This window comes from Tursiops truncatus, chromosome 13 (genome assembly GCF_011762595.2).
Source record: "Tursiops truncatus isolate mTurTru1 chromosome 13, mTurTru1.mat.Y, whole genome shotgun sequence".
Lineage (NCBI taxonomy): Eukaryota > Metazoa > Chordata > Mammalia > Artiodactyla > Delphinidae > Tursiops > Tursiops truncatus.
The window spans coordinates 6,781,507-6,802,783 of NC_047046.1; the positions used below are offsets into that span (position 1 = coordinate 6,781,507).

The 21,277-nt window shown below is 56.4% G+C and overlaps 1 protein-coding gene across 11 annotated transcripts in view; it reads left to right on the forward strand.

Moving 5' to 3' along the window:
• Positions 1-21,277, forward strand: part of PITPNM2 (phosphatidylinositol transfer protein membrane associated 2) — a 143,895-nt gene that overhangs the window by 110,592 nt on the left and 12,026 nt on the right. For 5 of the 11 annotated variants that reach the window (XM_073789969.1, XM_033836764.2, XM_033836767.2 and 2 more), the window contains exons 2-11: positions 171-343; positions 4,725-4,862; positions 7,333-7,547; positions 8,619-8,740; positions 11,317-11,544; positions 13,875-14,183; positions 15,273-15,368; positions 17,448-17,552; positions 17,713-17,783; positions 20,963-21,210. In XM_073789969.1, the coding sequence (XP_073646070.1) occupies positions 266-343; positions 4,725-4,862; positions 7,333-7,547; positions 8,619-8,740; positions 11,317-11,544; positions 13,875-14,183; positions 15,273-15,368; positions 17,448-17,552; positions 17,713-17,783; positions 20,963-21,210 (1,610 nt within the window). In that variant the 5' untranslated portion in view covers positions 171-265. Of the gene's footprint in view, positions 1-170; positions 344-4,724; positions 4,882-7,332; positions 7,548-8,618; positions 8,741-11,316; positions 11,545-13,874; positions 14,184-15,272; positions 15,369-17,447; positions 17,553-17,712; positions 17,784-20,962; positions 21,211-21,277 lie in introns of all 11 variants that reach the window. The other 6 variants (XM_033836768.2, XM_033836769.2, XM_033836772.2 and 3 more) reach the window with 4 other exon arrangements.

The window sequence follows — 21,277 nt, forward strand, 5'->3', positions numbered from 1 at the left end:
GGTGAGGGAACTTGCTCAAGGTCATGCGGTGGGCTCAGGGTCACACAGTGGGCTCATGGCTGACTTGAGACCAGAACTCTAGCCTGGGGTCTAGACCAGGCCCTTCCTGTGGTACTTTACCCATCAGCTTTTGCAGAAAGTGACTCTCCTGTCCTCTCTTTCTCTCTCAGGGGTCCTTGGTGAATGTTGTCATGGTTATTTAAGGAACCTCGCCTAGAAGTCCCAACGCACAGTTCCCCATTGACGGGAAGGCTTGGACTCCAAGATGATTATAAAGGAATATCGGATTCCTCTGCCAATGACCGTGGAGGAGTACCGCATTGCCCAGCTGTACATGATACAGGTGGGTGGTGAGGCCGTGCACACAGCCGCTCTCAGCACCGGCGTGGAGGGTGGGGTGGCACCGTGGCCTTCACAGCAGTATCTGCCCAGTAGGCTTCTGGCCAGTGTCTGAATTGCACTGGAGCTCTGGCTCCTTTTCTGCACACGAAGCCAGGCACACGCAACGCGCCGTGGATGTTTGTGGCATTGGATTGTCTCGCCCGCACTGTAGTCACAGCACTGACAAGACTAACGCTTTTTGTATCTAACACCCGTCCTCTTACTGATCCAGATATTATCCTTGTGTTTAGTCATCTTGGGCTGTATAACGAAATGCTACAGACTGGGTGGCTTAAACAACAGACGTTTATTTCTCACAGTTCTAGAGGCTGGGGAGTCCAAGATCAAGGTGCTGACAGATTTGGTGTCCGGTAAGGGCCCTCTTCCTGGCTTACAGACGGCCCCCTGCTTGCTGTGTCTTCACGTGGCATAAGGAGCCAGGGAGCTCTCTGGGGCCTCCTTTATAAGGGCACTAATTCTATTATGAGGGCTCCACCTTCATGACCTAATCACCTCCCAAAGGCCTGACCTCCTAGCATCATCCCATTGGAGGTTGGGGCGTCGAAATATGAATTTGGGGGAATGAGGGACACAAACGTTCAGTCCATGACAATCCATTTGACAGACAGGAAGGTGCAAGGCCCAGAGAAGTTAAGTGACTTGTCCAAGAGCACACAGCCTGCCTCCCGGCTCCAGGTACGCACTTTCCTCCTGCCTTAGGCTAAGTGGCTGATTTACAGAGTCACAAATGACTTTGAGGATGACCGGGGCCTGTGACCAACCAGAGATGATCACCCCACCCCAGATGTTGCTGGCCTCCCTACTCAGTGCCTGACTAACCTGGAACCCAGGATAGGGAGAGCCAGGATCGGGTCCTCATGGCCCAGACGTGACCACAGCTCCTGCTCGTTGGGGTGCTGGCTGCGGTCCTGCCCCACGGGGGTCTCCGTCCCAGCCTCTTGCTCATCCTCGCTGCCCCAGCCCTTTGCCTGGCCTGGCAGCTTTCCTCCCAGTTGGGGGTCTGATTATGAACCTGCTCCCGGCCTGGCTCTGGCTTTCCTGGGTACACGGAGGCCTCGGTGCAGCCCCTGGCCGCGCAAGCGTTACACGGGGCCATCAGGGCAGGGAGAGCCCGGCAGGGCCTGCACCCTCATCCTGAGTCTGACCCGACCCTCAGCGTGGGAAGCTTGGCTGGGAAGAGAACAGAAGGCCAGCTCAGCCTCTCCGGGGGGCTGTTTGCTCCACGCTGCTTCAGAAGCGCCACTCAATTCCCTCTTGAACCACTTACCCAGTAATTATTCCTCGAGAGTGGGGAGAGGTGAGACTGGCATCAGCCCCCCAGCGCCGGGCACTCTGGGAATCTCTCAGCCTGTTCAAGGACCAGCTGATCTGCCAAAGGCACTGTTTGTCCTGTGGCTTCCTCATTCCTCCCCGAGCCAGGGGAGCCCTGGACCCTAACCCTGGACCACAGCAGATGGCCCTCAGCTCTGCTTGGGGGCTGGGAGCGTCAAGATCCCAGGAGGCTGACTTTCAGCTTCCAGTTTATCCCAGACTTTTTCAAGTATGTAAACACCTCTGACTCAGGGCTCCTCAGACACCTGCCATCTGCACCCCCTGTATTAAGGTGCTTTTTTCAACATCTATGCCTCCAATTAATGTGAAACCTTCCCAGCCTCCTAGGTGATGCCTCCTACAGCCCCACTGACACGGCGTGCCTCTCGAGGCCAGCCTCCTCTGCTCCCGCTCTGGCATTTGTCTCACCCGCCTCTGGCTCCACGGTTCCGGGGGGGCTCCATCCACCGTGGGGGTGATGGACAAGCCCATTATCTCCACTGTGTGACAGTTTCGTGGGGGTGAAAGTACATCACAGCTCACCAGCTGTACCTTTACAAACAGATGGTGTATTGTATGTCAATCCTACTCGGTAATGCTCTTTGAAAACTAAGTTAAATTCCCCAGACTTTTCTGTGCCCGGCCTGGGAAAGGGCTGGGCTACAGAGACGAATACAAAGTGCTTCTGCGCTCCAGGATTGCCTGCGGGGAGACGGATGTGTGTGCAGCCCACTGAGTAGAGGCCAGAGCAGTGGGGCTCGGAGGCTGGGAGCCCAGTGTTCACTTGGGCTTGGGGCCAGTGCTCCAGGAGGGCCCTCATTCCAAGCTGGGCCTTACGAGATGGATGGTCCGTCAAGGAAGGCAGCTCCGTTTTTCTGGAAAGAAGAGCAAGACCTTAGTTCATTACCCACTGATCCCGCTTACCAACTGGGGTGGCAGCTAGGAAGAGTCCGGCCTTCCGAACAAGCCACCTCCTCCCTGAGGTTGTGAACAAGATGGGCTCACGTCTCAAACTGCCTCATACCTGCCTGACCAGCACTCAATATACATGTTGTTCAAGGTTAAAGAAAAGAAAGGAAGGAAAGAAAGAAAAAAAAGAAAAATTGGTCTGGCTGGGAGAGAGCCTTCCATCCTAGGAGGTGCCCAGCAAACGGGGGGAGCGGTCAGAAGCGCCTTAGCCAGGACCCTGGACAGCTCTGAGAGCTGCCTGATTGGCCGGGGTTTCTTGGACTTTGAATCCTTCACCCCCCACCCCCTTCATCCGGTGCTTTTTCTGCACCAGGCCCCTGGAGGCTCAGGCTCCTCCCTTGCAGACCCCAGGCCCCAGGGATGGGGGAGGGGAGGAGAGGAGGGGGGAGGGGCCTTCACCCAGCCTGTGCGGGCAGGGTAGGGTAGGTCAAGCCCGTGGTCTCCGGGGAGTGGTTGGCAGGGATGGGCTGTGGCTTCTGATGTGAGCAGGACACTCCCCTTCTCCTCTTCTCCCCTCCCCCATCCCTGGGGCCTGGGGTCTGTGCAGCCCCAGTGAGGCCAGGTGGGAGGCACCCTCCCCCGCCCCTGCTCCCTCTCTGGCCTTCCCCGTGCCTTCTCTGCCCTCGGATCCCTGGCAGGCCGCACCTCAGCCCTCAGAGACTCCGTGTGCCCTGACCCCTCTGACCTGCACGTCCTCTTCTCACTGAGCCACCCAGCACCCCAGGTGTTTCATTCCCTGGGGCTGCCGTAACAGAGCACCACCAACTGGATGGCTTAACACAACAGAAATTTATTCTCTCAAAGTTCTGGAGGACAGAAGTCCAAAATCAAGGTGTTAGCGGGCCGTACTCCCTCTGAAGGCTCTGGGGCGCTGTGGGGAATCCTCCCTTGACTCTCCCAGCTTCCGGTGGTGGCCGGCAATCCTTGGCGTTCCTTGGTTTAAAACTGTTTCACTCCAGTCTCTGCCTGTGTTGTCACATGGCTGCCTGCCCTCTGTGTGTGTCTGTGTCTCTGTTTTCTCTTCTTATAATGATCTCTTCTCATTGGATTTAGGGCCCAGCCTAAGTTGTCTAATCCATCTAAGTTAAGATGACCTCATCTTAACTAATTATCAATACATCTGCAAAGACCCTATTTCCAGATAAGGTCACAGTTTGAGATTCTCAGGAGATATGGATTGGGGGGGGGAGGCCTTTAACCCACTACACTAGGGCTTGGGCAGACAGGTAGCCCCATCCCCACTTATAGTTTTAGAAACTGAGACCAGACACAAGAAGCAACTTGTCCAGGATGAGAGAAAGTTGGCCACAGGGTTAGGACCACAGTCTCTGTACTTGCTCAATAACTGCTTATCAGCACCTACCTTGTCCCGAGGTGTTTTCCTTGAGGCGCTCACTGCTTCGGGCGAGCGGGCCCTGGAATCCAACAAGTCTGAGTTCGTCCTGGCTCTGCTGTTTGGTAACTGGGTAACCTTGGACGGGTCACTCGGCCTCTCTGAGCCTCCACCTTCCCATCTGTACCTTGGGGGTGATAGTAGTCCTGCAGTCTTCTCAAGGGCTCATTGCAGCAACTATATGAGAAAGCGCATGCCAAGCGCTTAGCACAACTGCTAATAAACGAAGCTACTGTAAGAGGCGGGATCTTGGAAAGCATCTGAGAAATGGTCGCTGTTTTCATTACAGAATCTGGGCCACATTCCAGGAGCTCCTTTAAAGAGTGAGGAATGGCATGTCCCTGCTCTGACTCCATCCGTGGCTTCAACCAGGGTCTGCTGTTTTTCTGAAGGGGACTCAGTGTCTCTGGCCATGGAGATAGATCACGTCTTTGTGCCTTAGAGAGGGTTCGTGCCCCGAGGGCAAGGCAGTGGTGTGGGGAGTGCCTGTGTACGTGTGGGAGGACTCAGGTGTGTGCACGTGTGAGTATATGTGCACCTGCTGTTCGGGAAGCTGACCGAAGATGGCCTTGGTGATGCTGTCATGTCACCATGGAAACAGATGCTGGGCTTAAAGTCACCAGCACCTTGACCACGAGGTTTTGTGCAGAAGCAGAAACCTGAGCTTCTGGACCCTGGGAAGGACGTTCGTGGCAGAAAGACACTTGGAGGTGACCCAGGCATCACGTCTCCCGGGCAGTGTCTCCGAGGCCCCTTCTCACTCGTGTTTGATCTCTCTGAAATCTTAGTTGAGTACAAGAGGCAAGGTTGGTTTTTGTTTGTTTGTTTGTTTGTTTTATGCCAGATTTATTGAGCTGTAAGTCCCACACCACACAGTTCACACATTTAAAGTGTATAGTTTAGTGAATTTTAGCACTTTCACAGAGTTGTGAAACCATCACAATTCTAGAGCATTTTCATCATCCCATAAAGAAGTCGCTCTCCATCTTCCCCCAACCCCCAGGCCACCAATAATCTACTTTCTGACTCTCTGGATTTGCCTATTCTGTACATTTTATATAAATGGGATCGTATAGTATATGGCCTTTTGTGTCTGGTTTCTTTCACTCGGCATGTTTTCCAGGTTCATCTATGTGGTAGCATGTGTCAGTACTTCATTCCTTTTTACAGCCAAATCATGTTGCATTGTATGGATATAATTCGTTTATTTTCTCCCTTTCTGTGGATTGTCCTTTCACTCTCTTGATAGTGTCCCTTGATGCACAACAGTTTTTGTTTTCATTTTGATGAAGTCCAACTTAGCTATTTTTTCTTTGGTTGCTTGTGCTTTGGGTATCATATTTGAGAAACCATTGTCAAATCCAAGGTCATGAAGATTTGCCCCTATGTTTTCTTCTAAGAGTTCTGTACTTTTAGTTCTTACAATTAGGGCTTTGATCCATTTTGAGTTAATCTTGATATGTGGCATGAGATAGTAGTGCAGATTCATTCTTTTTCACTTGGGTATCCAATTGTCCCAGCAGCATTTGTTGAAAAGACTCTTCTCTCCTGCATTGAATGGTTTTGGCCCCCTTGTTGAAAATCAATATGTATAGCGTGTAGATCTGTGGGTTTATTTCTAAACTCTCACCTCCGTTCCATAGATCTGTCCTATGCCCATACTATACTGTTTTGATTACTATAGTTTTTTGTTTTTTTTTTAAAGAGCTACTACCACCCGCAACAGGTGGATGAATCTTTTTCGCCTGCGTTTGTCCTTTGTTGCTGCGCGCGGACTTTCTCTAGTTGTGGCAAGTGGGGGCTACTGTTCATTGCGGTGCAAGGGCTTCTCATTGTGGTGGCTTCTCTTGTTGTGGAGCATAGGCTCTAGGCGTGCAGGCTTCATTAGTTGTGGCACACAGGCTCAGTGGTTGTGGCGCATGGGCTTAGTTGTTCCGCCGCATGTGGGATCTTCCCAGACCAGGGCTTGAACCCATATCCCCTGCATTGGCAGGCTGATTCTTAACCACTGCGCCACTAGGGAAGTCCCTACTGTAGTTGTGGGGTTTTTTTTAATTTATTTTTGGCTGCATTGGGTCTTCGTTGCTGCATGCGGACTTTTCTCTAGTTGCGGTGAGCGGGGGCTACTCTTTGCTGTGGTGCACGGGCCCTAGAGCTCGTGGGCTTCAGTAGTTGTGGCAGGTGGGCTTAGTAGTTGCGGCGCACGGGCTTAGTTGCTCCGTGGCATGTGGGATCTTCCCGGACCAGGGATCAAACCCGTGTCCCCTGCATTGGCAGGCAGATTCTTAACCACTGTGTGACCAGGGAAGTCCCCCTACTATAGTTTCATAGCAAGTTCTGATATTCGAAAATGTGAGCATTCCAGCTTCCTTTTTGTTTTCAAAATTGTTTCGGCTGTTTGAGAGCCCTAGGAGTTCCATATGAATTTTAGGATCAGTTTTTCCCTTTCTACCAAAACTGCCATTGGATTTCGACAGGGATCACATTGGACCTGCAGCTTGCTTTGGGGAGTATTGACATCTTAACAAGTATTAAACCTTCCAGTGCGTGAACACAGATGTCTTTCCGTTTATTAGGTCTTCTTTCATTTCTTTCAGCAATGTTTTATAGTTTCCTGTGTACAAGTCTTGTACCTCCTTGGTTAAATTTCTTCCCAGGTATTTTATTCTTTTGGATGCTCTTGTAAATGGCAATGATTTCTTTATTTCCTTTCTGCCGTATTTGCTTTTGTGGGTTGATTTTGTATTCTGAAGCTCTGTTGAATATATGTATTAGGTCTGACAGATGTGGGGGGCATTCTTTAGGTTTTTCTGTATATGGGTGTGTCATCAACAAATTGAGATAGTTTTCCTTCTTCCTTTCCTATTCGAATGCCTCTTACTATTTCTTTTTCTTGCCTAATTTCTCTGGCTAGAACCTCCAGTACAATGTTGGCTAGAGGTGAGAAAGCAGGCATCCTCATCTTGTTCCTGACCTTGGGAACACTTTCAGTCCCGGCACACTCAGGAGTCAGAACGGAGGAGTTTGCACGTGCAGTGCTGGGCTCGGACAGGGAACCGTGGCCCCTTCAGTCTCCTGCATGAGTGCTGGGGCCGGCGGGGGGTGGGGGGGGCGGTGTCCTGCAGCGACACAGGAGGAGCCAGCCTGGTTGGCCAAAACCCCACCCCCCATTCAGCACCCTCGGCCAGTCTCCTAAGCCCCTCCCCCTCTGCAGAGTACTCTGGACCCACACATCGCTAATGCTTTTGTCCCCACAGAAGAAGAGCCGTAACGAGACGTTCGGTGAAGGCAGTGGCGTGGAGATCCTGGAGAACCGGCCATACACGGACGGCCCTGGTGGCTCCGGGCAGTACACACACAAGGTGTACCATGTGGGCATGCACATCCCCAGCTGGTTCCGCTCCATCCTGCCCAAGGCGGCCCTGCGGGTGGTGGAGGAGTCCTGGAACGCCTACCCCTACACCCGAACCAGGTGAGCTTGCCCTCAGCCCCCGTGCTGTCTGCTGGGGAAGCAACCCTGCAGCATAGATGCTGGTGCTGGCCCCCCAGACGGACTCAATCCCCACACCCCAGGGAGCCCTGGCTTCTGGGGAGCTGAGCCTCTGTTCTGAGTGGTACCCTGAAGGTCCCCCAGGTTCCCCCTCAGAGAACAGGCAGGAGAGGGAAGGGTCTACCCCTAGGTGCCTTCTAGCCTGCCAGTGGGGGAGACCAGGAAGGCCTGAGTCCAGCGAGGGCCATCTGAGACTCCTTTGCCATCTGGCAAGGCTCAGGGAATACAGACTCACGTTAACGTTCGCCTGGGAATGCAGGACCGTCCACCAGCTGGGAAGAAACACAAACTGAGGGTAGACCAGATGGCCCAGAGATTCCCTCCAACCCTGAGACCCTCAGCGACTATGATGATGTTTTATAACAAACCATGCTGAGCAGGGCTTTCTTTGGATCCCTCTGGTAGGGGGGCTCTTCACTCTGCGCCCCCGCCCAATAGAGCTGAGCACTGCTTCGTTAGAAGAGATCGGGGGCCGCTCCCAGCTGGCCGCCCACTTGCTGGGCAGGTGGAGTCCCCATGCATCTCCTGGGGCTTCCTTCCCCAGGTCGTTGAGGGCCTGGAGCTTGCTGGAGGATCCGTCCAAGTCATGCCTCTTCCCAGCAGCACTTTCCTCCTTGAGCTCATCTCCAGTCAAGAGAGAGGGGCTGTTTCCCTGTTGCCACACCTGGTTTCTTAGGGGACAGGGGACAGGGTGGCATGTCACACAGATTCAGCCGACTCAGCAGCGTGCCACCTTCTCTGTGCCTGAGTCCACACCACGCTTCACACACGTGGACACAGGGCTGCCGGCAGCTTCCGGAACAACTCCCTCTTCCCCCTAAACCCATCCCTCCCCCCAACCTGGACTTGGCTCTTCTTGGGACGAGGTGAAGGTCCAGGAGCTGGACAGGACAGACGCGTCTCGGCCACCACTCCAGCCCTCGTCCTCCACCCAGCCACCCACGCCTACACCACTAAGCTCGAGTCCTGATGGATACTCTCCTTCCCCCGCAGGTTCACTTGCCCTTTTGTGGAGAAATTCTCCATTGACATCGAAACCTTTTATAAAACTGATGCTGGAGAAAACCCCAATGTGTTCAGCCTGTCTCCTGTGGAAAAGAACCAGCTGACGATCGGTAACCGTCTACCCTGACGCTCCCAACTCCGGGAAGGGCAGGAGCCCTGCAGGGCTGAGTTCCCGGTTTCCCCGCCCGTGGGCCCCTTGATTCTGCCCCTGATCTTCAGGCCTGGCAGGCTGCAGACCAGCTCCTGTCCTGGGCGGGGGGGTTAGAGTCCAAGCAAGCCTGGTCGGAGGTGTGGGGGCAGGAAGGATGGGTCTCCTCGGCCCCATTTCCCTGATGTGCCCACTAAGGCTACGTGCGTTTCCCACTCAAGCCCCTTCCCTTCATCCCTTCAAAGTGTCCCCATCCCCAGAAATGCATGCGTGTGCTTGGGGGCCACATCAGGCTGACAGCCATGCGTGAGTGCAGCAGGCCGGATGGGGCCTGTGTCCCCTTGACGGTGGGCGGCCTCTGCTCTACTCCCCTCTAGCTGACTATGCCATGTGGGAAACAGGCCCCATTTGTTAAATCTTCTCTTTCAAGTGAGGCCAGAAATCAGGGTTTTCATGTGAAATCTTCCAATTCCTAAATGTTGACAACTAATTAAAAATCTTTGTAAATATGCCACCCAAACAAGACACATCTGTGGACCAGCCGCACCTCAACAGGCCCCAAGCCCGTAGGAACAAGCCATTGTGGTTCCCAGACGGGTGCACGGCTGGTGTTGGAGGGGTGTTGATGAACTCCCAGGCGGCCTCAGAGGCCTGGAGGGCAGTCCCCTGAGACTCCTCCCTCCTGCCGGAGTTTTTAGGCCCCAGGGGGTTTTGGGAGATACCTTAGCTTCCTAGGGCTACCAGAACGAAGTACCACAGACTAAGGGACTTAAGACAACAGATACTTTTTGTCTCACAGTTTTGAGGTCAGATGTCAAGGTCAGGGTGTCAGCAGGGTTGGCTCCTTCTGGGGTCCCTGAGGGAGAATCGGTTTGGGCCTCTCCCCTAGCATCTGGGGGCTGCTGGCAATCTTTGGCTTTTCCTTGGCTTGTAGACTCATCACCTCAGTCTCTCCCTTCATCTTTACATGGTGTTCTCTCTGCGTGCATGTCCGTATTCGAATTTCTCCTTTTTTTTTTTAATTGAAGTATAGTTGATTTACAATGCTGTGTTAGTTTCAGGTGTATTTATTTTTTAATTGAGCTGAATTTCTCCTTTTTATAAGCACTCTAGTTATATTGGATTAGGTGCACCCTAATGACCTCACTTTAATTAGATGACTTCTTTAAAGACCCTGTCTCCAAATAAGGTCACATTCTGAGGCCCTGGGGACCAGAACTCCAATGAATGAGTTTAGGAGGGGACACATTCTACCCATAACAGGAAGGAAGGGCCCAGCATGACGCAGGCCCTCTGGCAGCTCTTGTCCGGCCAGCTGCAGGCTCCCCCCGAAGGCCTCCTGCCATGGTTCCTAAGTCCCAGCCCCCCCCTTAGCGGCCTTTGCCTGCCTGAGCGGGCAGGGCACGTGGTCTGCTCCAGGAAGGATGTGCATCCCTCCCCACATCCTGCTGCCCTCGGGCCACTTCTGACCAGTCACTAGTTTCGGCGGGGCCAACGCCTGCGTCTGTAAACCACAGCCCAGACTCAGTGCCAGCAAGCCAGGGAGACGAGACAGTCGGGGCCCGGTCGGGGCAGAGCCCCCCCAAGTGCCGTCGTCCCCACACATCTGAAAGAAGGAGTCTCTGAGCCACAGAGCCTGTCCTGAGGTCTGCCACTGGCACGCGAGCCCGTCTACCACATGCACACCTCGGGGAGCCAGCCCAGCAGGATGGCTTTGACTTGGGGGAGGAGCCGTGTGACAAGAGGTGGTCCTTCCCAGAGTCACTGTCCCGCCCCTCACCCAGGTCCCACCAGCCCCCAGTGCTGTTTCCCCAGCGCCCAGCCCCATGGCATCTGCTGCCCACTCTCAGGCACATCCTGGACCCTCTCAGGCCCGACGCCTCCCGCTGGGCCCATCAGACGTGGCTTCCGGACTCTTCCCTGCTGATCTGTCTGGGAGGGGCTTCCCAGCAGGCCAGCCGCCTTAAAGCTCATCTGTAGGGCCACTTCCCCTCAGGGTGCCGGCCGGGCACAAAGCCTGGTGAGAGATGGCGGATGTGTCCGGCTGCATCCCCATCACCTCTGCCCACGTGGACACCCTGGTGGTTCCCCAAACTCCCCCACCTCCTGGTTCAGTGTCACATTCTGGGACGTTCTTGGCCTCACAGTTCTGCTCCTGTAGCTGAAACGCCAGCTTTTCTGGGAAGCTTTACTCTTTTCCTCGCCCCCGCCACATCCCACATCCTCCATCCTCATCTCGCCCACGCTTCTCCAGCTCATCACCTTATTTATCCGCTTTGGCAAGTGTGCCCAAAACAGGGGGGTTGCTGAAATGATTTGAAAAGGCAACAAGGAGAGCCACAGGTCCTGAGGGTGGGGGAGCTCGGGGTCAGGGTGGACCAGAACGATGTCCTCACCCCCACGTCGGGCCCCGTGGCACATCGAGGCCTGGGGCCCCACGAGGATTTGGGGGTGGCAGGGACATGGCGAGGAGACTGGATGGGGAGGGGTGGGGTGGAGGTTGGGGCAGACGTTGTCACTCACGGGGTCTCCCCGTAGATTTCATCGACATCGTCAAGGACCCCGTGCCCCCCAACGAGTATAAGACGGAAGAGGACCCCAAGCTGTTCTACTCGACCAAGACCCAGCGGGGGCCCCTGTCTGAGAACTGGATCGAGGAGTACAAGCAGCAGGTCTTCCCCATAATGTGCGCCTACAAGCTCTGCAAGGTGGAGTTCCGCTACTGGGGCATGCAGTCCAAGATCGAGCGGTTCATCCACGACACGGGTGAGCGCGCCCGGCCTCTCCGTCTGTGTGCCCCTGTCTGCCCGCCCTCTCTCTCTGCATCTGCCTGTCTTACTCTGGACAGGCGACCCCCAAGGCCCACATGCAGCCACCCACCTGGTTTCCCTTGACCGTATAAACACTTGCCGAGCGCCTACAGACGACAGGCAGTGTACGCCTGCCCCAGACACTGCAGACCGGATGGTATTTGTAACACGTGATGTCCACCCGCCGTGGGGGGAGCAGCCCCAGGGGACTGCCCCCCTGCTGCTCACAGCACCTCTCGGCACCCCAAGGCCAGACCCCAGGCCCTGCCCCGGCACTGCCGCCCGCTTTGGGCTGGAAGTCCCAAGGGAGAGCGTCTCGGACATCCTCCTGTCCTACACCCACGCCCGCCCGGCCCAGAGCAGGTGCCCAGGGAATGGGACAGCAGATGCCCAGGGGTTCTAGAAGGAGCTAGTGCCGACCCGGGCTCCTCCCTGCCCCCCAGTCAGGGCAGAGGTCAGTGCCCAGGGCCTGGTTTTAGCCCCAAGACTCATGATCCAGGAGTGGCACCCAGGCAGACACCTGCTCACTCCAAGAGCAAGGGTGACTGTGTAGCCATGAGCAGAGTCACAGCACTGATGGTGTGCTTCACAGGTGTCACATCAGCTCTCCATGGCCCTGCAGGGTGGCCACTGTCACCCCCTCCAACCCCCATTTGCAGTGGAGGAAGCCCAGGGCCAGCCCTGGGTCTGAACCCAGATCTGCCGTCCCAGCCGTCCTCGTCTGTGCATCACATCTCATCAGACGGTCTGTCCAGTGTGGGTGCTGGCTGACCCTGAGGGTGGCATGCCTGAGGCCACGGCCCGGGGCTTGGAGGCACCCTCCTAGGAGCAGGGGTGAGAGGGAGTTTCTCCCAGGCAGGCTTTTGGGAATGAAGGGATATAGAAAGGACGGCTGGGGAGGCCGAGTGGCCTGAGCAAAGCTGCAAGTGGGAATCGGGAGGTGAGCCCGGAGGAAGGGTCGCCAGAGACCAGCCTGGGAACGAGGAAGGGCCGGACCACCTGGGAAGCCGCTCAGCTTTCTCTAGGAAAGCAGGAGGAAGACTCAGTGATGACCCTTCTGGGTTTGCCCCCCTGGAGAAACTCAAATGCACGTTCCGGAATGTTCAGAGCAGCAGGATTATAAAAGCAAAACGGACAAACAATGAAAGTGAGCCAAAGGCCCGCTGGCAGGAGAAAGAATAAATAAAATGTGGTATTTCACACAAATAAATACCATACGGTATTTCACACAAATAAATACCATACGGCAGCATACCGGCAACTCACCCAAGAAGGGGAAGTGGCAGAAAAATCCATGCAGCATGACACATACATGTAAATGTCAACAACATGTAGGCCAGCCCAACATACTGTATAGAAAAACACGGAAAGAAAAGCAAGTGACAAACACAAAATTCAGGATGGACCCTTTCAGGGCGGGAGGAAGATGCGTCTGGGAGGGCGACCGTGGGCTCCGTGTTACTGGTCACGTCTACTCCCTCGATGGGTGGTGGCGGGGGGGGGGGCGGGGGCAGGGCGGGGGGACATGCTTTATTTCTTCTTAATGGTTTTTAAGCAGCCTATTGAGGCCTGATTTTGCATCTGTTATAAGAGAAGTTTGAGTTCCATAAGCCTGAGTGTGTTTGCAGAGTAGTGCACACAGTTCTAGAACATTCCATGCCCCCAGAGTCTTTCGCAATCACCCCCACTCTCATCCCCACCCAAGGCGGCCCGCATCTGCTTCCTGTCCCTGTGGTTCTTCTGTTCTTTATACCTTAAAAGTATCTTATTTTCCATCTTATTTTCTATATATGATATATTCCTATATATCGTACTTTATTGTATTTTATATCTTATTTTATATCGTATGTGTATATATTCTGTTTAAAAAAGAAAGGACCAACGTGCTTCGAACTTGAGGTTGACTTTCCCGTGGGAAATTCGACAAGAGAAGTGTCCTTGACTCTGAGATAGGAAACACTCAGGAAGTCCTTCTCCAGCTCCCCACAAGGCAGGAATTCCCCCCCGCCCCCCCCCCCCCCCCGCAAAACTCAGCATGGCTTCTGAGCAGACACAGTACCTTGGGAAGCCCCAGTACCCCAGTTACAGAGCCACTGTGAGCTTGTGAAGCCATCTGTGAGCCGGACCCCTCATTTACACATGGGGAAACGGGCACGAGGGCAGTGGTTTGCTGGAAGCCACGCAGTGGGTGAGGGGCAGAGCCTGTCCTGCACCGCGGGGCACCTCCCAGCCTAGGAGTCCCCGGGGGCTCTAACACGGCTCTGTCTCTCTCTCCCTCCCCTGCAGGCCTGCGGAAGGTGATGGTGAGGGCCCACCGGCAGGCCTGGTGCTGGCAGGACGAGTGGTACGGGCTGAACATGGAAAACATCCGGGAGCTGGAGAAGGAGGCGCAGCTCATGCTGTCCCGCAAGATGGCCCAGTTCAGTGAGGACGACGAGGGGGCCGCGGAGCTGGCCAAGGACGAGGCCCCCCAGGCCCAGGCCCCCAGGGAGCCCCCACAGCCCAGCAGCAGCGGTGGGGAGCCCCTGGCGGGCAGGGGTCTGAAGAAGCAGTGGTCCACGTCCTCCAAGTCGTCCCGGTCGTCCAAGCGGGGAGGTGAGCGCACTCTGTCCCCGCGGGTGTCCCTGCCCTCTGCTCGTCCACCCCGGCGACTGCCCCTGCCAGGGCAGCCCCGTGCCTCTGCCGGGGACTCCAAACTCTGAAGGTGGACTCTTGCTTTCGGACCTGCGGGCCACACCTGTGGGACTCAGAACTAGTCACCTCCTTGTAGCCTCCTCCTCGGAGTGAAGCCCAGGGCGTTGCCCCAACCCTGGCAGGTTCCCCCAGACTCACCCACCCAGACTCACCTACACAGCCCAGCTGAGACAGGCAGGCTGGCCACGTGGGATCCCCACTCCCAACCCCTCCTGGGACCCAGCCGGCTGCAGCTCTGAGCCAGGGTTCCAAGGCAGGGTGGGGGGGTCTGGGTGCGCTGCACCCAGCACACCCAGGAGAGGCTTCTGCGCCTGAGGGAGCAGCCAGGCCAAAGGACCCTGAAAGGCTTCAGATACTCAGAAAGGCCTTTCTCTGGAACTCACTTGAAAGTGCGGTGGTTATTGGGGAAACTCGGTGTATTTTGTCTAAAACACCAGGAGTCCCACCCACTCCCGCAAATCCACCTTTTCCCACACCAGGCTTGTGCTGTGCTGAAGGGACCCATGGAGACACACGCATCGATACCTTTAATCTCACTTCCCACCCCTGCCGGGCATCCCTGTCTGTCAGCCCCACCGTGGCAGAGTTGAAGGGGCTCGCTCCTGGAAATTCCCTGGCGGTCCACTGCCAGGGCCCGGGTTCGGCCCCTGGTCGGGGAACTAAGATCCCGCATGCCATGCAGTGGTGCAGCAAAAAAAAGGGAGGGGGCCTCGCTCCTGAGCAGATCAGGTCTAGGGCATAGGAGTGGACCCAAGCCTGGGCGACTGCACATCCTGGCCTCATACCTGATACCCTCCCCCATCCACGTCCTCCCGGGACAGGACTGCACTGTGCCAGGTGGGCTGGGAGATGCGTCCGAGCCCTCATTTCTCCATTGCATCCCCTTCTGAGCCCTCCTGGCCCTACTCCAGCATCGTCGCACCTGCCTGCCTCCGCCCGTTTATCCCAGTGCTGCTGGGTGGTCGGTCAGTCTGGGGTTTTGCCTTCCAGCGAGTCCTTCCCGCCACAGCATCTCGGAGTGGAGGATGCAGAGTATCGCCCGGGACTCAGACGAGAGCTCGGATGACGAGTTCTTTGATGCTCACGGTAGGCGGGCACCCTGGAGCACACGGGCCTTCCCAAGAGGGGGAGGGGAGGGGTCTGAGAGAGCGGCAGGGGATGCAAGTCAAGGTGGGGATTACCTGTGAAGAGTTCTGGCTGAACAGCAGCAGGTGGGGGCAGGGGCAGGATGAGAGGAAGCCACCAGGAGTCTGGGGTCTCACACTCACCTCAACCTGGCATCAGAATGTGCACGGGGTCTGGCAGGTGGGGACTGTTCTCTTGAACCCCCCCCCACAATGGATTTAAAATCAGACAGTGACATTTTTTCCATATGTGAATTTATTCCCAAAGGGAATTCCCTGGCGGTCCAGGGATTAGGACTCGGTGCTCTCACTGCCATGGCCCCGGGTTCAATCCCTGGTCAGGGAACTAAGGTCCCGCAAGCCATGCGGTGTGGCCAAAATAATAATAATAATAATCCCCTAAGAAGCTTTACAAAAGCATAACTTCTTCTCATCTTCTAATGTTTGTAATTACTGTCTTTTCATGATTAAATTAACACACACCTAATGTAGAAACCTTAGAAAATACAAACAAGTAGAAAATACATGAAGTACCCTTTTTCCCGCAAATCCCAGAATAAGCACAGCAAACAGCCGGATAAATCAGCCACCTGTGCTGGGGAGATGCACCTACCAAACGTCCTCGCTTCGTACCTTGCCTTTCCTCTTGAGGAAGTAAGGGGGCCAGCGGTCAGGTACAGGGAGACAGGTTTGCAGTTTATAAGGTGGGACGCACTCAGAAAGGGACAGGGACTTGCCCATAGGCACACAGCAGGGCAGAGGCAGATGTGGCCCTGGGGTGGGGACCCGGAAAGGGAGGCAGGTGGTTCCTGAGGCAGCCTCTGCACCTGGGGCCTCCCTGAGGTTAGAGAGGGTGTTTGGGGCATCCCATACTCCCACTGCCCTCCAGCCAGGCCAAGAGGCTGAGCCCCCCTGGCTCTGTGTCCCTGATATGAGGCAAAGACACATCTAATGTAGAAACTTTAGAAAAAGCTGGAAAAGAGAAGAGACAGCAGAGCAGGAGATGCCAGAGCCGCAGTGTCCTGGGGAAACTGTCCCACTGACCCACAGAGGAGGGACCAGCCACGGCAGAGCCCAGACAGCTGCTTCCTACCCAGCAGTCATGGGTGAAAGTTCTCAGAAAAGCAGAAAAAAAAAAAAGTCATGGATGGAACTGTTCATAGCAGCACTTCTCACTAAGCAGTCGTTCTGTGGACATTGAAAACAGTCAGGAACATCATGGAGAAACAAGACGTGGTCCGTCCATACGATGGAATATGACTCGAGCACGAAAACGGATGAGGCACTGACATGTGGTTGAAACTTAGAAACACCATGGGAAGTAGAAGAAGCCAGACAAAAGACCACATTCTGGGGCTTCCCTGGTGGCGCAGTGGTTGAGAGTCCGCATGCCGATGCAGGGGACACGGGTTCGTGCCCTGGTCCAGGAAGATCCCACGTGCCGCGGAGCGGCTGGGCCCGTGAGCCATGGCCGCTGAGCCTGCGCATCCGGAGCCTGTGCTCCGCAACGGGAGAGGCCACAACAGTGAGAGGCCCGCATACCACAAAAAAAAAAAAAAAAAAAGACCACATACTGTATGATCCCATGTATGGGAAATGTCCAGAACTGGCAAATCCATAAGGACAGAAAGTCAACGGGTGGTTGCCAGGGTCTGGGAGAGGCGGGGGATGAGGCATGACTGCTAATGGGGACAGGTTTCCATCGGGGCAGATGGAGAAGTTCTGGAACCAGATAGAGCTCATGGTTGCACAGTATTGCGAATGGACCAAATGCTACTTGAAAATGGTTAAAATGGTGAATTTTATGTTAAGTGAAAGTTACCACAATTTTTTGAAAAACATCAGGCAGAAGCCCCGTGAGTATGTGGCCGTGTGTCCATCCTGTTAAGGAAGGGAGAGCATAGAACCAAGTGGGGAGGGCCACACGGGCCAGAGAAGCATGGGAGCCCCCAGAGCGACCACTCTTAGGCCTCCCAGCGCCCCCCTCCCCTGACTCCCTGCCCTTGATCAGGGTGCTGAAGCCCCTCTCTCTCCTCCCCAGAGGACCTGTCCGATTCAGAGGAAATGTTCCCCAAGGACATCACCAAGTGGAACTCCAATGACCTCATGGACAAAATCGAAAGCCCTGAGCCAGAGGACACGCAGGGTAACCAGCTGGGGGCTGCAGGCTACAGCCTCCTAAGGAGGAGCACCGAAGCACCCAGGGGGGTTGGGGGGACACCTCGGGCCCTGCTTGTCACGGTCACAGCCTCTGTCCGCTGGGCCTGCCCCTTTACTCACACCCACCCACCGCTTCTGTGTTGCAGACGGTCTGTACCGCCAGAGCGCCCCCGAGTTCAGGGTGGCCTCCAGTGTGGAGCAGCTGAACATCATCGAGGTGGGTGCCAAGGTGGAGAGGGCCAGGGCTGCAGCGGGGGGGCAGGGCGTAAAGGACCAGTCCCGCGGGGGAGACCATGGAGGCGGAGCTTGGCTCCCACAGCATCATGTCCACACTGTCCTGGGCACCACTGGAGAGAGGCCTGGGGCCCAGCCCCTCTGATGCCCCTGAGAGCCAGTAGGGACTGCAGACAGCTCCCTCGAGGAAGGCCTTGACCCCGTTCCACCCTTGGAAAGCAAAATGAGAAACTTGTAAATTCCAGATCAAAAATAGGATCTTCACCGTGTGCTCAGCTTGTCTGAAGTCCCTGAAGGAAAAAAGATAGAAGGGGAGGAAGCGAAAGTCATCTAGGCAGAAGTGATGTGGCCGCCCCGCCGGGGGTGGGAAGAGTCTAATTGTCCAATCAAACTGTCCTGGTAGAGCGCTTGTGTCCGCTTCGGGGGTTCTTTGCATGGAGCTCACGCCCCTTCTCCTCCTCCACCTGTGGGCGGCCAGAGCTGTTTGCAGTGGGGCAGGAGCCGGGGCAGAGTGGGGTGTCACACACTGCGGTCACCTCACTGCTCTGGCCTCTAGCTGCCCGAGGTGGAGACGGCACCTCTGGGGACTCAGGACCCGTGGGGAGTTTGGACCGCGGAGGGGGTGCATCCGCACCGCCCTCCTCCTCTTGGGGTTCTCTTTGAGGTCTGAGGTCGAAGCGGGCTTTTCTAGATGGGTAACTGGAACGAGGGGAATTGATTCCCAGTTGCCGGTTAATGGCGATAAAGCAAACGGAGCCCCCTCCTTGCCTTTGGCGCACACAGCTCTGACGGCCCCCCAGGAGGGGCAGAAGGGGCCTCGGGCTCTGGATCTTCCTGGGGATGTGCATTTGGACCCAGCACTGGTTCTGGGACACCGCCATCCAGAGTCAGATCCCTTTGCTGGCAACGGTCCCCAAACCGGAGCCTCTTCTCCCAGGCTCAAGGAAGGAGGACGGCTTTACCTAGTCACTGCTGGAGACCCCTGGCTCTCCAGAGTGGGCTCCCAGGCCCCGCCTCCCAATGGCTCTGTTCCCACTGGGGTTCGAGTCTCAGGCAGGGTGTGCCCCTGTAGAAAGCAGTTTGAATGGGAGGAAAGCTGTGTCTCGGACCGGCCTCCTGGGTCCCTGAAGAGTCCCCAGCCTCCAGCGCTGGGTCCCAGCAGCCCGGCACAGGCAGGATTCTCTCAGCCCCGCACTGCCCAGCCCTGCCGTCCCAGGTGACTAGGGGCCACGTCTGGGTGACAGGGAGGGTGCTGTAAGACGCGCCTTCCATGAGCCTCTCGCCTGGCTGTGTTGATCAGTCTTTGGGACCATCAGGTGCTTCTATCCTGGCCTGTGCTCTGGGCAGCCAGTGACCACACCCTGCCTTGGGCCGTGAGTTCATTCCTGCCCAGGCCCTGTGGCCCACAACCGGCCGATGACCAGCCCCCTCTTGGGGACTGAGGCGGCCCAGCCTTGCCTCCACCCCAGGCCCAGTACCACCTACCAGCCTTCCTCCCGCCCAAAGCCCTCTGCTGCTCAGAGGCTCCCAGCCCAGCCCGACCCGTTCCCGGTGGGCTTGCCAGTCCCTGGGTTCAGTGCCCAGTTCAGGGCCAGCTGACCCCCCATGGCCCCTCCAGATGGCTTCAGCTCCTTGTTCTGCTCCTGAGTTCCGTAGGGACAGGCTCCTCTCTTCAGCTCCCTTCCCCGCCCCCCTCAGCCCCTGACATAATATGGGCAAGGCAGGTACTCACCTGTGGCTCTCTTGGGCCCTGGCCCTGGCCTCCCACACCAGAAGTCACACACCAGAAGCCAGGGATGGGGAGAGGCCCCTGGGGATGGGGCTACAGCCTAGGGTAGCAGAAGAGCACTGAGCTGGTGGTAGGAGCTCTGGGTTCCGGTCCAGCTTGGTACTGATGCGCTGTGTGATATTAGACAAGTCCCTTGTCGTCTCTGGGCCACCTCGTCTCTAGATAGAACAGTTCCATTCCCATGGTGGATGTGTGTAAGTCTCACTTGGACTTCATAAGCAGGGCTGACTCCTCACAAATGAGGGGGGTTCAGATAGACACACCTGCGTTGCCCTCCCCACTCTAAGATGCTGGGGTTATGCCACCTCTGGGACATCTCTGCTCTTGAGGACCTTGGTCTTAGAGGCTGGGAATGGCAGGGCCTGGGGGCCATGGGCCTGGGGCAGCGGGGGAGGGCCCATGTAGATGGAGGGAGAGCTCAGAGCTGCTGGCTGAGCGGCCAAGCTGAATCTGAATCCCTGACCCCCGCCGCCCCTCTTTTTCTTTCTTTTTTTTTTCTTTAATTGCTTGCCTCAGAATTTTTTTGGTTTGGATTGGTTTGGTTTGGTTTGGTTTTTGGCTGCACTGGGTCTTCGGTGCGGTGCACAGGCTTCTCTCTAGTTGTGGTGCGGGCTTAGTTGCCCCGCAGCATGTGGGATCTTAGTTCCCCAACCAGGGATCGAACCTGCATCCCCTGCATTGGAAGGTGGATTCTCAACCACTGCACCGCCAGGGAAGTCCCCCCCAGCCCCTCTTAAGAGAGCCTGTGAGGGCTTCCCTGGTGGCGCAGTGGTTAAGAATCCGCCTGCTAATGCAGGGGACACGGGTTCGAGCCCTGGGTGGGGAAGATCCCACATGCTGCGGGACAACGAAGCCTGCGTGCATAGCCCCTGCTTGCGGCAACCAGAGAAAAACCTGCGCACAGCAATGAAGACCCAGCACAGCCAAAAGTAAATGAATAAAATAAAATAAATTTTAAAAAAAAGAGAGAGAGCCTGTGACAGACCGATGTCTGGACACAGACACACGGAGGGCAGGCAGGCCCCAAAGGCCCGCACGGGGCTGAGCCTCTGCCTGCCCCCCAAGGCTGGAAGCCCAGAAGCCCCTGCCTGGGCCCGCAGATGGGAGGTGGAGTTGTGCTTCGGAAGGAAGAGACCCTCTCCCTCCCTGTCCTCTGTGCCCCTGTCAGGCCAGCAGGGAGCAGGGCTGAACACAGAGGGGAGGGGAAGAAGCAGCTGGGCCTCCCCGGGGGAGGGGCACCAGGCCCTGGAGCAGAGGAACTGAGAAGGGGTCTCAGAGGGAGTGACTGGGCCGCCACAAGCGTCCCCCCAGCAGGACAGAAGCTTCGGCCAGGAGCCGAGTCCCCAGGGAGTTCACCCCCCCCACCCGCACAGGACGAGGTCAGCCCGCCGCTGGCCGTGCCACCCTCCAAGATCCACGTGTTGCTGCTGCTGCTGCACGGAGGCACCATCCTGGACACGGGCGCCGGGGACCCCGGCTCCAAGCAGGGCGACACCAACACCATCGCCACCGTGTTCGACACCGTCATGCGCGTGCACTACCCCAGCGCCCTGGGCCACCTGGCCATCCGCCTGGTGCCCTGCCCGCCCATCTGCTCCGCTGCCTTCGCCCTCGTCTCCGAGTGAGTGCCCAGGCTCGCTGCCACCTGCCCCTCCCCTGGCCCTGAGGGTCAGGAGACACCCCACCCC